Source organism: Hippocampus guttulatus, chromosome 8, assembly GCF_054856545.1.
Source record: "Hippocampus guttulatus isolate MCC_2025c chromosome 8, RoL_Hgut_1.0, whole genome shotgun sequence".
Taxonomy (NCBI): domain Eukaryota; kingdom Metazoa; phylum Chordata; class Actinopteri; order Syngnathiformes; family Syngnathidae; genus Hippocampus; species Hippocampus guttulatus.
In genome coordinates, this window is record NC_141268.1 from 7769397 (window position 1) to 7784150 (window position 14754).

General features: G+C 39.9%; 1 protein-coding gene across 7 annotated transcripts; it reads left to right on the forward strand.

Annotated features, from left to right (window-relative positions):
- Positions 1-778: 778 nt before the first annotated feature.
- On the forward strand, positions 779-14610 carry pfkfb2b (6-phosphofructo-2-kinase/fructose-2,6-biphosphatase 2b). Of its 7 annotated transcripts, XM_086117436.1 has the most exons (17): positions 779-929; positions 1135-1215; positions 1621-1746; positions 3900-3996; positions 5374-5440; positions 5539-5613; positions 6157-6213; positions 6305-6429; positions 7141-7348; positions 8240-8386; positions 8467-8571; positions 9123-9252; positions 9348-9410; positions 10155-10219; positions 11037-11204; positions 12757-12779; positions 12931-14610. In XM_086117436.1, exons 2-17 carry the CDS (start codon positions 1155-1157, stop codon positions 12998-13000), a joined length of 1587 nt encoding a protein of 528 aa, XP_085973562.1. In that variant the 5' UTR covers positions 779-929; positions 1135-1154; the 3' UTR covers positions 13001-14610. The 7 variants fall into 7 exon arrangements, 6 of the variants coding, with proteins under 6 accessions (XP_085973562.1, XP_085973563.1, XP_085973565.1 ...); XR_015101583.1 differs by having other exon boundaries at positions 11037-12779; XM_086117437.1 differs by lacking the exon at positions 12757-12779.
- The last annotated feature ends 144 nt before the right edge of the window (positions 14611-14754 follow it).

A 14754-nucleotide genomic window follows, 5' to 3' on the forward strand; every position in this document is an offset into this window, starting at 1 on the left:
TTTTTTTTGGAATTTGGTTGCTCGGTTTGCTACGGTTACCTGCCTACATGCGTGACATAACCACAATTTGTTTGGCATAGCAGTAAACATTTTTATACTGTGTTTGTAAACTTCTGGGCCACAAATATCAAACAATCCAATTTTAAAAAGGGTATTTTAGTACACACTAACTAATAAAGCATTAAATGGGATACTGAGTATTGTATAGGCCTGAAAAATTACAACAGCTAAAATTCAGTGCAAGAACAAATGATATCATGTAATATGTACTGTAAAAAACAGTGTTAAAATCAAATGTCTAGCAAATACTTGACATGTAGGCTACCTTAAATAAGGCGACACAATGGATTAAAAAACATTGAATAATTAGGTCTTATTTAATTTATATACTGTATATGTATATGTAAATTTGTGGGTTAAAAGCTTTTCAAATATTTGAATCAAAATAAACTATTTTAGTGATTCTCAAACTACGTACATGTAGGCTCTTTGTCGTGATAGATGAAAAAATAGCTGCCTCAATAGAGTTCGATTTTTATCAACTCTTTGGTTTTGAACATTATTTGAGGAAACATTTTCTTTAACTGAACAATACATTTTAAGAGAATCGTTCTTAAAGTAAAGAACAGTTAAATTTTCTTAAATTTAAGCGTAGTGTTAATGCTCAAATTAGTGGCTCCATCTGTTGGTTGGTCGAGTCAAATTTGGTCAATCCCAGACCCGTTGCCCCAATGGGATGGGGGCGGGCGTCTATTAGCAGCTTTACGGTAGTTGGAGGAGTCGATGTGACGTAGCCACACACCTCCGTCGGTCGGCTTGGAAGGGCACCAGCCGGCTCGGCTCCTTCGGTAACCAAGGACGGTGCGACCGGGACTTGCATTCACCCAGTGCCAGCGAGCGACTCTGGTTCCGGACGTTCAATTTTCGAGGTATGAAAAAAAAACGATAGCGTTGTCGACGTGCTGACGTTGACAGATGCTGCATGTTGCCAAATTTAATTCCGGCCTCGTCGTCGAGCCGATGATGTGGCAGCAGAATCTTTTCTCGTGTAGCCAACCGTTCTGTGTGGGTTGCCACAGCAACAGGAAGATATATCATGAATATATAACACTGCATTTTGTGATTTGTGTGCAGAAGCGATTCCTTAATCGCTCATGTCGAACCGGCGCCTCCACGTCAAGAAAGCTGACGTGAGGATGAATGAGAAGAAATGCTGTAAGTCAATTCATTGGGTATACTGTACCTGCATGTCATGAAGTTGGATTTCAATTTAAAAAAAAAAAAAATCACGTCAGAATATTTTTGATACTCATTTAACAATGTGGGGGGCTGGGGGGTCGTGGTTGGAGAGCTTCATTATATTTTGACCGACTGTGGAGCTAAATTACAGCAAACAAGTACACCATAATAATATAGGGAAAACTCATTGACTTGGAAGATAATATCAAGGATGATGTGCTTGATATTCTGTAGTTTGATATGTTTTACGGTTCCTTAAAAAAAATTGTGGACCTACACTATTATATTGTGAGTTCCATATTTTCCCCAGCGATAGATACTGTAACTTATCACCTCAGCAATGTTTGATGTAGTTTCACATTGTTCCTCTCTCACATACAGCATGGGCGTCCTACATGACAAATTCCCCTACCGTGATTGTGATGATCGGTCTGCCTGCCAGAGGGAAGACATACGTTTCCAAGAAGCTCACACGCTACCTCAACTGGATTGGCGTCCCCACCAAAGGTAGGACACAATGGTGGTTTCTGGTATGCGTGACATGTGGCTGTACAACGAGGCATTTCTGGTGGGGGTGGTGTCGTTACCTGGCTTAATGGCCCGACAGGAAGTATGACAAATGCAAGTATAACTAACTATGGAGTGTGTGAAGCAGTGGGCCCAGGTGCTCAAGATCTCCTTGATTTAAGCATCTCTAAGCACCTCAAAGAGAACAAATGTCAAAGAAACAGCTATAGCCCTGATTTTAAACATGCACAGGGCCGTCACATGGGGCATTCAAACTTGGACCAGCACTTGGTAGAATCCCACTGTCTTTCAACATTTAGACCCACATCATTGTCTTAAAAGATTCAGTTCAGTGACTCTTGCTAACTTCCAAAAAAAAATATATATATATACACACACACATTCATTGAACACACAGGAATACACAATTCCTACCCCATTTTCATATTAAAAATGTTTTTTAATTAATTCTTTATCATGTTGTATTCAATTATTTTGAGATGGTAAATTCTGGGTTTTCATTGACTGTGAACTATAATCATCCAAATTCAAAAAAAATAAAATAACTAAATTGTTCACTCTGTTTGATTTCCTTCAAGTTTTCTGCAATATCTTATTTGAATTACTTTTACAATTGACTATTCTTGGGCGGCATGGTACAATAGTTTCCTCTTACGGTCTCCATTCTCACTTTCTACACTGTAATATCTCTAACTTTGAATGTGTGTGTGGCTTTAAATGGTGGTGCCTGGGCTGGTGAGTGACGTGGGTGTCATTGAATGAAACTGGAGAGTTGCCTGTTTTTGAGCTCAGGTGAGTAGCTCTCTGTTAATTGGCTAAGCGTTAGCTATCTGTGTGAGTGCCTGGATGTCAGTTATGGCCGTTAACACCCTGACCATGACTGTGCTGACTTGGTGTGTTATATTATTACTGTTTCTTTAAGAGCACAATGTTATTGTAAGTGCACCGGCAGCCTTGTCTGTCCTTTTCAAGGCAGTACAATATGTTCGTTCCAACTTGCGGTGGGTGGCTGTCATCAATCAGCTAAAATTGATGGTTTGTGTTGGTGATCGTGATATGAGCGTTATCACTGACTTGCAGTGGACACATTGCACTTTATCTTCAATCTTTAAGCATGAAATGATCCCAGACTTTGAACATTCTCCCTTTTATCCGCACTAATTCCTCCTGGCTCACCACGATTGTGCCAATTAATTTCTACATGTGAGTGTACAGAACATGCTAAATGCAACATTTTGCTTCAACTTTTTTTTCTGTAATTGAATTATTTATTTTATTGGAATTCATCATTTCAGCCCGAATTGAGATGCTTATGTATTTTTTTGTTTGTTTTTTTGCGTGGGATAAAATTCATTAGCTTAAGTACTTGAGTATGATGTTGATAAAAATCTATGCATCATCATCAATCTAAAGCGGGGGTCCGCAACACACGGCTCCAGAGCCGCATACGGCTTTTTAGCGACATCTAGTGGCTCCCTGGAGCTTTATAAAAAAATTATTAAAAAAAGATTTTGATAGTAGGCTAATATAGCTCAAATAGATATAGATACATGGTGCAGCTCCGAAAAAGGAGAGCTGTGGTGTTGTTTTTTTAAAACGTACACTTTATGTATGCTTTTAACAGTCTCGACAAACACAGACACGTCTGCTTTCGACTGTGCCTTCTCTCTTCTCGTTCAACTCGAGAGGCGTTAAAAGACAGCCTCCGAAAAACTGAAATTTATGACCACTTCATTGACACTAAGAAAAGCGAAATAATGCACCAAAACAAAAAAATCGAGCGAGGAAATCACAAAATAAATTCTATGGGGGCGTTTGTGAACACACAACAAAGGAATAAATAACATTCTGATGTAGGAGACAGTCCAGTCTCCTACATACATACAGCATGTGTTTCCTTCATTGTAAGTTTTATAGAAGACTTTTATTTTTTTGCGGCTCCAGACATATTATTATTTTATTTATTTTTTGTCCTATATGGCTCTTTCAACATTTTGGGTTGCCGACTCCTGGTCTAAACGTACCTAGTTAAACACTCTCAATGTTTCCGTGTGATACCAGATTAAAAATAGGATTTGTTAGGCCTCCACATAAAACCCGTTGTCAATGTCAGTTCCGTCATGTCCCCACAGTGTTTAATTTGGGCGTGTACCGCCGAGAGGCTGTCCGAGCCTACAAGTCCTATGACTTCTTTCGCCATGACAACGAGGAGGCCATGAAGATCAGGAAGTGAGTTCTGCTCTGTAACACCACAACCTTGAGTGCGCGTGTGTATGAGTGCTGTCATGATATCGTGTCAGGGTTGGATTGCTTTCCCAGTGCTAAATCATGACCCAAATATGAAAGCAAAAGCTGCAGCTGTCACTTGTGGCGTGACTTTCCCTAGCTCACATAGAAGCTAAAAATAAATATGGAAGTACCAGGAGTCTTTTTGCACATATATTATGCTTGGGTCTGAAGAACATGTCTGTAACATGCTTTCATCAAAATACCTGAAGGATCAAGAAATGTTTTTCAGTGTCCCCATAGAACTTTTCTCTTCCGATACAATACCAATATTGTAGTCTGGAGTTCTGTCCGATATCGATATTGATATTGATCTGATACGATATCAGCAAGAATGATACATGATTTTATTTATTTATTAGTATGAAATGTTTGAAGAAACCTGATTAAGTGATCCTATTCAAACAAAGAACAACGGTCAACAACAGTAGGTATGAGAAAATCTGACCTATTTATTCCAAACATTTGGGTTCCATAAAATCAACCTCAGCAGCATGAAGTCAGCTTGTGACAATAAGCAGATTAGAAAATGGATGGATGGAAGTGAAAAATAACAATTCAAGTTTACCTCAGGTCATTAGGAATCTTTTTTTTTTTTTTTTACATTTACTATAAGGTGGGAACAGAGTCTGGAATAGACTGCTTGTATATGAGTGGTAAGATCTGAGATGTTGGATGTAGGTCCATATAATGTTTTTTTTCTTTTGGGGGGGAGGGTCGAACAAATAATGCTGTTGGATTGGGATGCCCCTACTTTCCACACTCTATTCCTTCTGTTCAATATCATGGAAATTATGGAAATCTGTGAGTAAATGACCACACCCCAAAATGGTTTGGACGCCACAAGATTGCAGCAGCAAAACACCCGATTTGTCTAAATCAGGGGTGCCCGACTCCAGTCCTTGAGAGCTCCTATCAAGGCTGCTTGAGACATCTCCCACCTCCAATACACCTAATTCAAATGATCATCAACCTGTTTGCTTGTCACACTTCTCACTTGTTAGACTGCAAATTGTCAGTGAAGCTACGCTTAAATGCGTCACATTTTCTCACTTGTCAGTCACTGAATTTTGGGGAAGCCGCTCAGCCAGTGAGCTGCTTACTGTTACCTGTTACCTCCTGCGGTCTGTGTAGCTTTGTAGACTATTTTTGGACTATTTTTATCTTTCTGTCAGCCTTGAAAGCAAAATGTTTCCACATCTCACTCTGCGCCCCCATTTTGCAATAATGATCTGTGGACAAGCGCGAAACCCTGATTTCCAATTATGTCCGCAAATCGGGACAACTCGTTTCGGAGCTTTCCTTTTGTCTGTCTTACAGGCAATGTGCGCTTGTGGCCCTGCAAGATGTGAAGGTGTATCTGACAGACGAGGGTGGTCAAATCGCTGTGAGTCCTGCTTCATTCTTCTCTCATTTCATTGTTCTCTCCCATCAAAAGCACATCTTGCTCAGAGCAAATGACCCATACAGAGTTTTTGTCGTCAGGTTTTTGACGCAACCAACACAACAAGAGAGCGTCGTGACCTCATTCAAACGTTTGTGAAGGAAAATGCATTCAAGGTGTGTTTGAACGATCAATAAACTACACTGGTACCCCTAACCCTAACTACCTGTTCATGTTTTCAGAAATTTAAAAAAAAAAAAGCATTGTATTTAATCAAACCACATTAACGTTGTCTTGGGAAATTCCACTAGCTTAATGCTAACCGAAAATGCAAAACATCATTGACATGCTAATAAAACTAGCATCAATGTAATCGTTGTTACAAACCTTTAAACATCTTGTATTTGGACACTTGCGTCAAAGCATAAAACAATACAAGTGTATATTCTTTTTCCTCTTTGAAAAATGACCAATATTTTGCAACAGCTAGTGATGGCCTTCTGTAATTCATCAGCAAATCTCCATGGTGATCAAGACGCGCACGCCAGAAAACACATTACAATGCCCCATTGAATTATCATGATACAATACTCTAGAATAAATATTTATGTAGCACTTTCACAAGAGCTGCAGATGGACAAACTGATTCGGCACTCTACGATGTGTCTCTGCATCGCCTTGCTGGGAGTCATGCTGGTGGTGTGGCCTTTTGCCAACAGGTGTTCTTTGTGGAGTCCGTGTGTGACGACCCGGAAGTCATTGCTGCGAATATCATGGTAGGAGGCTGAAAGCTTTTCTTCATATTCATACTCTATAGCTGTGATATTATGTAATAAGATTCACATGCTGACAAATCCCTCCAAACAGGAAGTGAAGGTGTCCAGCCCGGACTATCCCGAGAGGCACCGGGAGCGCGTCATGGATGACTTCCTGAAAAGGATCGAGTGCTACAAGGTTACTTACCAACCGCTGGATCCTGATGATTATGACAAGTAAGACTTAAGGCAAAGACACCTGCATGATTGTAGTGCATTAAAAGGTGCTTGTTTTGGGGGGGGGGGTTCGTTTTAATGAATGAATGTTATTTTTTTATTGACAGTATCCATTTATTTTGATTGTTGTTTCATAGTATTTTTTAACTTACCTTTTAAAAAAAAACAATAGTTTTAGACTTTTTTAAATGATTTTATTTCTTTTCAAAAATATAGTATGAAATACCTTATTTTAAACGACTTTCCTTTTTTTTTGAAGTTCCCACAAGGATAAGCAGTATAAAAAATGGATATACATGGATTAACAGGTCGTTGTTTTTTTCTAGTTCAGTACATTTTAAAAATCAGTTTTTCAGGTATTTTGACAGTTTTTACTGACCTTTTCAAAAAGATAAGGAACATGTTTACAATATATTTACATTTTATTTTATTTCACTTTTACATTTGTATTTTATGTTTGCAAATCCCATTTGCTTTACATTGAGCTGAGTGTCACACATTTCCGCGACTTAGTATGATTCCTTATGCTATAAAAAGTCAATTCAAATCCTTTTCCAAAATTCTCTAAATAGTTTTATTTTTAATTTCACTTTTGAAAGCAGGGAATCACATTGCTTTGCTATGTAGTGAGAAATCAAAGTTACCAAATTGTCATCTTCCAATTTTGTCAAACAGCCACTAGAGGATGACACTGAACCACTCTCTCCACAGGGACCTGTCTTTCATTAAAGTGGTGAATGTGGGCCGCCGCTTTTTGGTGAACCGGGTACAGGACTACATCCAGAGTAAAATTGTCTACTATCTCATGAACATCCACGTGCACTCCCACTCCATCTACCTGTGTCGCCATGGCGAGAGTGACCATAACGTCGAGGGGCGCATCGGAGGAGATTCAGAACTCTCTCCCCGTGGGAAACTGGTAACAATACTCACAGGCACATATTATTTATCCTCTGCCAAGAATGACATATGTCACTGCAGCTCACTGAGGAGCTGTGACTGTCTCTATGCAAGGCTATTGATTTGAAGCAAAAAATGTGGCAAAACGTGTTGAATTCTTTTATACTGTATTGAAAAAAACAATTACTGTTTGTTTTTTATAAATTACAATAGTATAGAGTGTGATTGTTCGTTTGTCATAGCATTAAAAGAACAGCAGCAGTGCTTTAAGTGGGTCAGTACGCAGCGGTAAGGAGTACCATCACTTCTCAATTTCAGCCTCTACCGGGACTTTTTATGGCATACTGGGACTTCGCATGAGCCCTCCGTACCCGCTCTTGTTCGATTTCTCTCTTGCACTTTGTAATACTAATACATTTTTATGACTTCTTAAGTACTTTGGGTACATCAAATTAAAATAAAAATTAATGATAGAACTGTTTTTTTTCTGCCTTCAGTCATTAATGTATGTCAAGGAAGCTGCAAACATGCTCGTAACGTAACACACTGCCAACGCAAAAGCTAACTTCCAATAAAAGCTTACCAAATAATACATTGGCGCCAGTGCATTAGCCTGTTTAGAGCTTTATTTTGAAATTGGCCCCCATGATAGCGTGACGACTGGCTTCAGTTGTCTTTTCGACAATTCGGCTTGCCTAATCACAGATTTATTACCGTTAAACAATCGGTATCAACTTCAACACATCGCCATTCCTAAATCATATTCAGTCACTAATTAGGATGCTCAGGAACCGCAAGTTAATTACGGCGTCACTGTAAGATATGGCACAATTTATTTATCTTTTTATGAGGTATTTATGGTCTATTTATTTATCAATTATTGAACTTTTTTCTTTTTTTTTTTTTTTAGTTTGCCCGGGCCCTGCGGAGGTTCATTGAGGAGCATGAGCTGTCTGACTTGAAGGTGTGGACGAGCCAGCTGAGACGCACCATACAGACGGCGGAGGAACTGGCCGTCCCCTACGAACAGTGGAAGATACTCAACGAAATTGACGCGGTCAGCGGCGTGATGTCCAATCCCACAGCTTGCAATAAGACCTCGTATGTGAAGGTATTTTGTGTTTTTTTTTTTTCCAGGGTGTGTGCGAGGAGATGACCTACGAAATGATCCAAAGGGCGTTCCCAGAGGAGTTTGCATTGAGGGACCAAGACAAATATCACTACCGCTACCCAGGCGGAGAGGTGACTGAATACACCCGCCACACCCGAAACACAAAACATCCTTACCATGGACTCTCCTAAATCCAACACCCTTAACATAAAAGATTGGAGGTGGACCACAAAACAGAAATGAACTATTTCTTCAAAAGTCGTAGAAACGTTGGCGTTCAAAGCATTCTAACTCACGCACAAGTGTTTTTTCGTCAAACTAAAAGAAAACAAATTTTTGAATTTTCTCTAAAACATAGGATTCTTTTAGAAATAATTTACTTTTGTAAATAGAGTTTGCGTGGAAAAAAAAAGATTCATTTCTAATAGAAACTAACCTTAAATGCAGTTTGTTTTGAGTATATGTATGTATGTATGTATGTGTGCGTGTGTCTTGCCAGGCGTCTTCAAAAGGTGAGCATGTTCAAAAGCGACTCAAAACACTGCCTGTGCATTTCTAAAGATTTGACGATTTTTATTTATTTGATTTTGATTTTTTTATTTTTTATTTTTTTACAAAATATGAGCTCTCTGCATGTTTGATTCAAATAAACCCCTTGAGGTGACCTTGCATGCTCCTCCAGTCGTACCAGGACCTGGTCCAGCGTCTCGAGCCGGTCATCATGGAGCTGGAGAGACAAGGCAACGTGCTGGTGGTCTGCCACCAGGCAGTCATGCGCTGTCTGCTGGCCTACTTCCTGGACAAAAGTGCAGGTGTGTGCAGTCCGAGGCGCTTGACACTTTAATTTATGCGGCGCCGGTCCCACATGCTGACTGTGATGCTGATTTTGTCCCCGTTTTGTTCCCAGAGGATCTGCCCTACATGAAATGTCCGCTCCACACAGTCCTCAAACTTACCCCAGTGGCATATGGTAGAGATCATCTTTATGATTATTTTTAGCTGACAGTAAACCGCGGTGGATTTGTGCAATGTTATTCGCAAGCTCACCTTTTTTTTTTTCCTTCTAAAAAATTCAGCTATTTGCAATTTTGTGCTCTTTCAGTCGCCGTTCTCAGATGGCACTAAATCCGCGGCTAACAGGAAAGTAAGAATCGGTCTAAAGGAATAGGGTGAAATATTAAATCTCAACTGAGAGATGAACATCTTTGATTGCCCGGGAGGAGCTCCACACCAGGGAGTTTAGCCTAGTATGGAGAGAGGCCTTGCCACACGTACATGCACACTTTGGCTCATTTTTTTTCTCAACTTAAACCATATCTGAACTGTTTACTGTTTACATTTGTAAAATTAGATCAAAATGCTAGTTACGTGTTTTGGGATTATAGTTTGTTGTGTATTTAAGATAAGATAAGACATCCTTTATTTGTCCCACACTGGGGAAATTTGCGGTCTACAGCAGCAAAATTGGGCGGTAGAAAGAAGAAAAACAACGTGTTAAGCATTCATAAAAATTTACAGTGAAACTACTCATTAGATACATTTTTCGGGGAGTCAATTGCTCATTTTTCTCACTATAGAGCAGGTAGCGGGGGCTTACTGTTTTAACTCTGTGTGTGCGTGTGTGTGCGCGCGCGCGTGTGTGTGTGTGTGTGTGTGTGCGCGCGCATGTCTGTGTGTGTGTGTCTCTCTCTCTCTCTCTCTCGCCCCCTTCCAGGCTGTAAAGTGGAAATGTTTTATCTGAATGTGGAGGCAGTGAACACGCATCGCGACAGACCACTTGTGAGTATATCGTGTACGTCTAAACAGGCCCAGATTTCACACGGAGCAAGTTAAATTTGTGAGAAAACATAAGCAAGAGCATCATGAGTTTAGTAGAAGACTTTTTTTTTTGGAGGGGGTGTGCCCTTAAATTTTTGTAATGTAAAGGTGTTACTTGCGTGAATAAACGTTGGGAAGCACTCAGCTAGACGACAGGTTTGTAAACACAAACGCAACAGGAATTTGTTGAATTTCTGTTTTTATGCCACAATGTAATCTGCATTACACAGAGTCCCCATCATGAAGTTTGGATGTAATCAATGGCGCAAATGAACAAGCCCTTTTTTTTTCTTTTAACAAATGTTTTATATTCATGGCTTACAAATGTTTCACACATATATTTACTGTATTTATGACTTCATTACTGGGTAAGTGTAGGTTCACATTCCGAATTGTACAGGTATAAATTTGGATTACATTGCCACCGTAAAAATTCCACTGCAAGCCGAGGACCTCCCTAAAATAACTACATCTCCATACTTATTTTAAAGTCTATTGCTCTTGCACCTCTTTTTCTTCCTTTCCTTCCTCGTTGTGGAATGTTGCATTTTGCTGAGGTGATGATTAGCTTTAATGAGAGCTTATGGCTGGCCATGCTGCCGCACTTGGCTTGGAATTGATGACGATACCAGCAATCGCTCCGGTTGCATCCTGATTCTATTACTTTCCATTCTTCCTCCTTTTTGTACATTCGAAGTGTGTCCAGTGAGGTATCCCAGCTGTGCACCCCCTTCCTCCTCCCAGCTATACATTTTCTTTTCCCCCCCGCACCCACCAGGGTCAAATCCCCAAGGACTCCACCCTCTTACTCCGGCGAAATAGTTATACACCCTTATCAAGTCACGACCAGGTCAAGCGTCCCCGGCTGTACAGCGCCGGCAACCAGCCCTGGCTGCCCCTCGCCCCCACGCCGTCGGCTTTGATGCCCGAGGGACGGTCAAGCCAAGTCAGTGTCGCCTCACCCGCCGGCCGTGTTGTTAGCCAGTCACCTCCCATCCCAGTCGTCACATCTACAACTATCCCCCACCCCTGCCATGTTTCACTGTGTGCTTTCTAAGAAAAGAAGTAACCAAACACGGATTGATAAGTGTACCCAAACAACAAATAAATCATAGCAATAATCAAATATCCGGTTTCCTCCCACATTCCAAAAACATGCATGTCAGGCTGATTGGACGCTCTAAATTGTCCCTAGGTGTGAGTGTGGGCGTGGATGGTTGTTCGTCTCTGTGTGCCCTGCGATTGGCTGGCAACTGATTCAGGGTGTCCCCCGCCTACTGCCCGGAGATGGCTGGGATAGGCTCCAGCACCCCCCGCGACCCTAGTGAGGATCAAGCGGTTCGGAAAATGGATGGATGGATAATCAAATACTGTAGTGCACTTGCAAAAGGGATAGATGTTTAAATGAGCGAAATCCACACAGTTAACAAAGCACTCCCTTTGCTTTATGTTTTATTCTGAAAGAGGGAAGGGCACCACTTCAGGTAATGGGAAGTATGTTTGTTCATTATTGACATGCGTAAATACGACTAATAAACATAAGGGGAAACGCTGTAATTATCAGAGCTCAGACTTGCACTCAAAATCTCCACTCACCGTTCCTGCTAACGTCAGCGAATGATCGTCGAATCAATTTGCTTCTTGCTCTTTTCTGAATAAACACATCATAGTCCAATAATCGAAAAATCAAATGTTCTCAAAATGGTAAATGGAGTTCACTTACCGGTATTTGGTGCTTTATCTACATCATACGTTTACAGAGCCAGATTGACTTATTTTATTCAAACATATAGGAGTGTAGAATACACTGACGCAATACGCATTGATCTCCAGGATCCCGCGCTCTCCCTGGCTAACAGAAGAACCCAGGATATTGTTTTCTCTCATGTTAAATCAATCCCCATAGTGTTGTACTAGCCTCATCCTAGCGAGCACTAAGACAGTTTGTCCTTCAGGTCCGGCGTCCAATTTCACAAACTCCCTTTCGTTTTTTTCTCGGACAACGTGAGAGGTCAACAGCGAGGCGCACTGCTTAGCTGGACTTTACTGACTGACTGCTTAACAGTTGAATTTAATGCTCTGAACGGGTCCGTCATGTGCGCACCAAACTGATCGCATCCCATCTTGGAAAGGGCTCGAACAGTTTTGGGGCCACAGTGAGGCGGCTGGTGGGCTGGATGTGGCCCGGGCCGCCAATTCAGATTGACTAAACCCCTGGCGTTAGATAATGAGACCATACCATTTTTCGGGTGTAAGGGAAACACTGTCCTCCTGACGTGCAAAAAGAGAACACAAATTGCTCACATAAGTAAAGAAAATGAAGCTTGTGATTTGCCATATTTTTGTTTGTCTGCATGTATGTTCATGAACTGGCAGGATTCTAAACTCAACTGAAAATGTTTGCATTCACGAAAAGCATGTTCATATCAGTACGTCTGTCTCGTTGTTGTCTCTACACTTCTATTCTTTGTCTCTGGTTCTCTCTTTAAACCTTACAGCCTCGCATAGGAAGCGGCTGTTTGTGAGTATTTCGGATGACATCCAACCAAGCTTTCTTTTTCCTCTTCATCCCTTTATTAGACACATCTCATTATAAGCGTGCCTCTGTCACCTTTGCACTCACAGCAAATGTGGCACTTTGGACCTTCACTTACAAATGTTTTGCTTTGCAGGGCTCCCTGTGTGAAGGAATCGATTTTGACAACCCTGAAGAAACGAGCGGCTGTGTCCGCTTCTGAGTGAAGTTTAAAAAAAACAAAACGTCCTTGCACAAAATATGTACAATGGTGCCTTGACATACGGGTTTTTAAAGATATGTGCCGTAGCCTGGCCAATTCTTTTGCTTTGACCTGCCAGCAAATTTAAGATAGGAGCACTAGATGGTTGCAGAGCGTCAATTCTTTAAAAAGAAGCTTGAAGCTGTTGATTGGTGTGCCCAATTGATGTTTACTGTCAAATAAAATATCAAACAATGACAGTTCCACACTGCATATTTAAAAACAACCACATACATTTGCCTTGAATGTCTGCTATCTTAATGCTAACACACAATACAAAACGCCATCGACATCAGTATTGTCCATTGCGAGACTAATAAAGGTTTTCTTATCTTATCTTATTGATGTCGCAGTGTTACAACCCTTCAAGCAATTTGAACACCATCGGTGCAACAGGACATGTAAATTCTAACAATACAAACAGGCATATATTCCTTATCTTCTGTAAAAAAAAAATAATTAAAAAGACGATTATAACTGCAGCTTACTGAGTTGTTGTATCTGTAACATCAATAATGTCAGTACAGTATTACAGAAAAGTACTCAGTGAGGGGTTTTTGCTTTGTTTTGTGTTGTTTTTTTTTTTTAAACCTGGTGAACTCATTCAATGCCAAAAACGTTTTTCACGTTTTTTTTTTTTTTTTAAGAATCCAGGCATTCAATCCTGGGTACATCTTTACATGGTAGGATAAAGAAGGGTTTCAAAATAGCTGGCAATGAGTTAGTTAAAGGAAAATAAGTATCGGAATTTTCTTGTTTTAAAAAAAAACAGTATTATTATTATTTTTATTTTTTTGCAGGCTACAACAGTGTGGTCACAGAACGAATTAAACTCGCATCTCAAGGCAACACTTTATTTACTGCATATAGACATAGTAGTACTGTATCTTGACTTACAAGTGCCTCACTTTATATTTTTCAAATTATGAGCCTATGCTTGGTTGCTTTTTTTGTGTGTGTGTGCGTTGCAAGTGAAAATTAGTGGTCATAGCAAGCTTCAGATGCACCGCTGCTGCTCGTTGAAGTGAAATGGTACTGTAATGCTCTGCAAATAGGTAAGGAAAATCACAGGTGCAGTACACTTTCAGCCATTTATTGTTTATTATTATTATTTTTAAAAACACTCTCAAGTAGCTGCTTTATGCCACAACTCGAGCCCAGTCGCTCACATGCAGACTAACTGGCTAACCTGTCTCCAGTTCCTGATGTCATTCACAAGGACACACCCCAATAGACAGTCATTACATTTAAAATAAGGTTAGGGTCTCTATGTTGCATTTATGTTGTATTTATTTACTGTTGGCTTGCTGTTTAATTAAACACTTGATTTAATTGTTTCCCCATTTTTTAAATCAAGTATTGATTATGTTCATATTATGACAATGCTTTTCATTGCATGAAAGAATAATCATGGAAGACTGTCTGTTTGATGCAAGACTTGTGCCTTTTCATCTGATAAAAGGGATTGAATTTGAAAGCATAGATTATTCGTAATTATGTTTTTATTGTCAAACCCGCTTGTATTTGCACATATTTTTGTCATGTAAATAAAATATTAAATAACTTGTATCGCAATTTTGACTGTTTTGTTGAATATTATTATCCAACCATCCATTTTCTTTTTCTTTCCTTGAAAACAAACTCAAATTAATGATATATTACATTTATTCTCTTATTAAAGACATTGTATTTGGTCCAACACCAGATTTTACAAGCTTC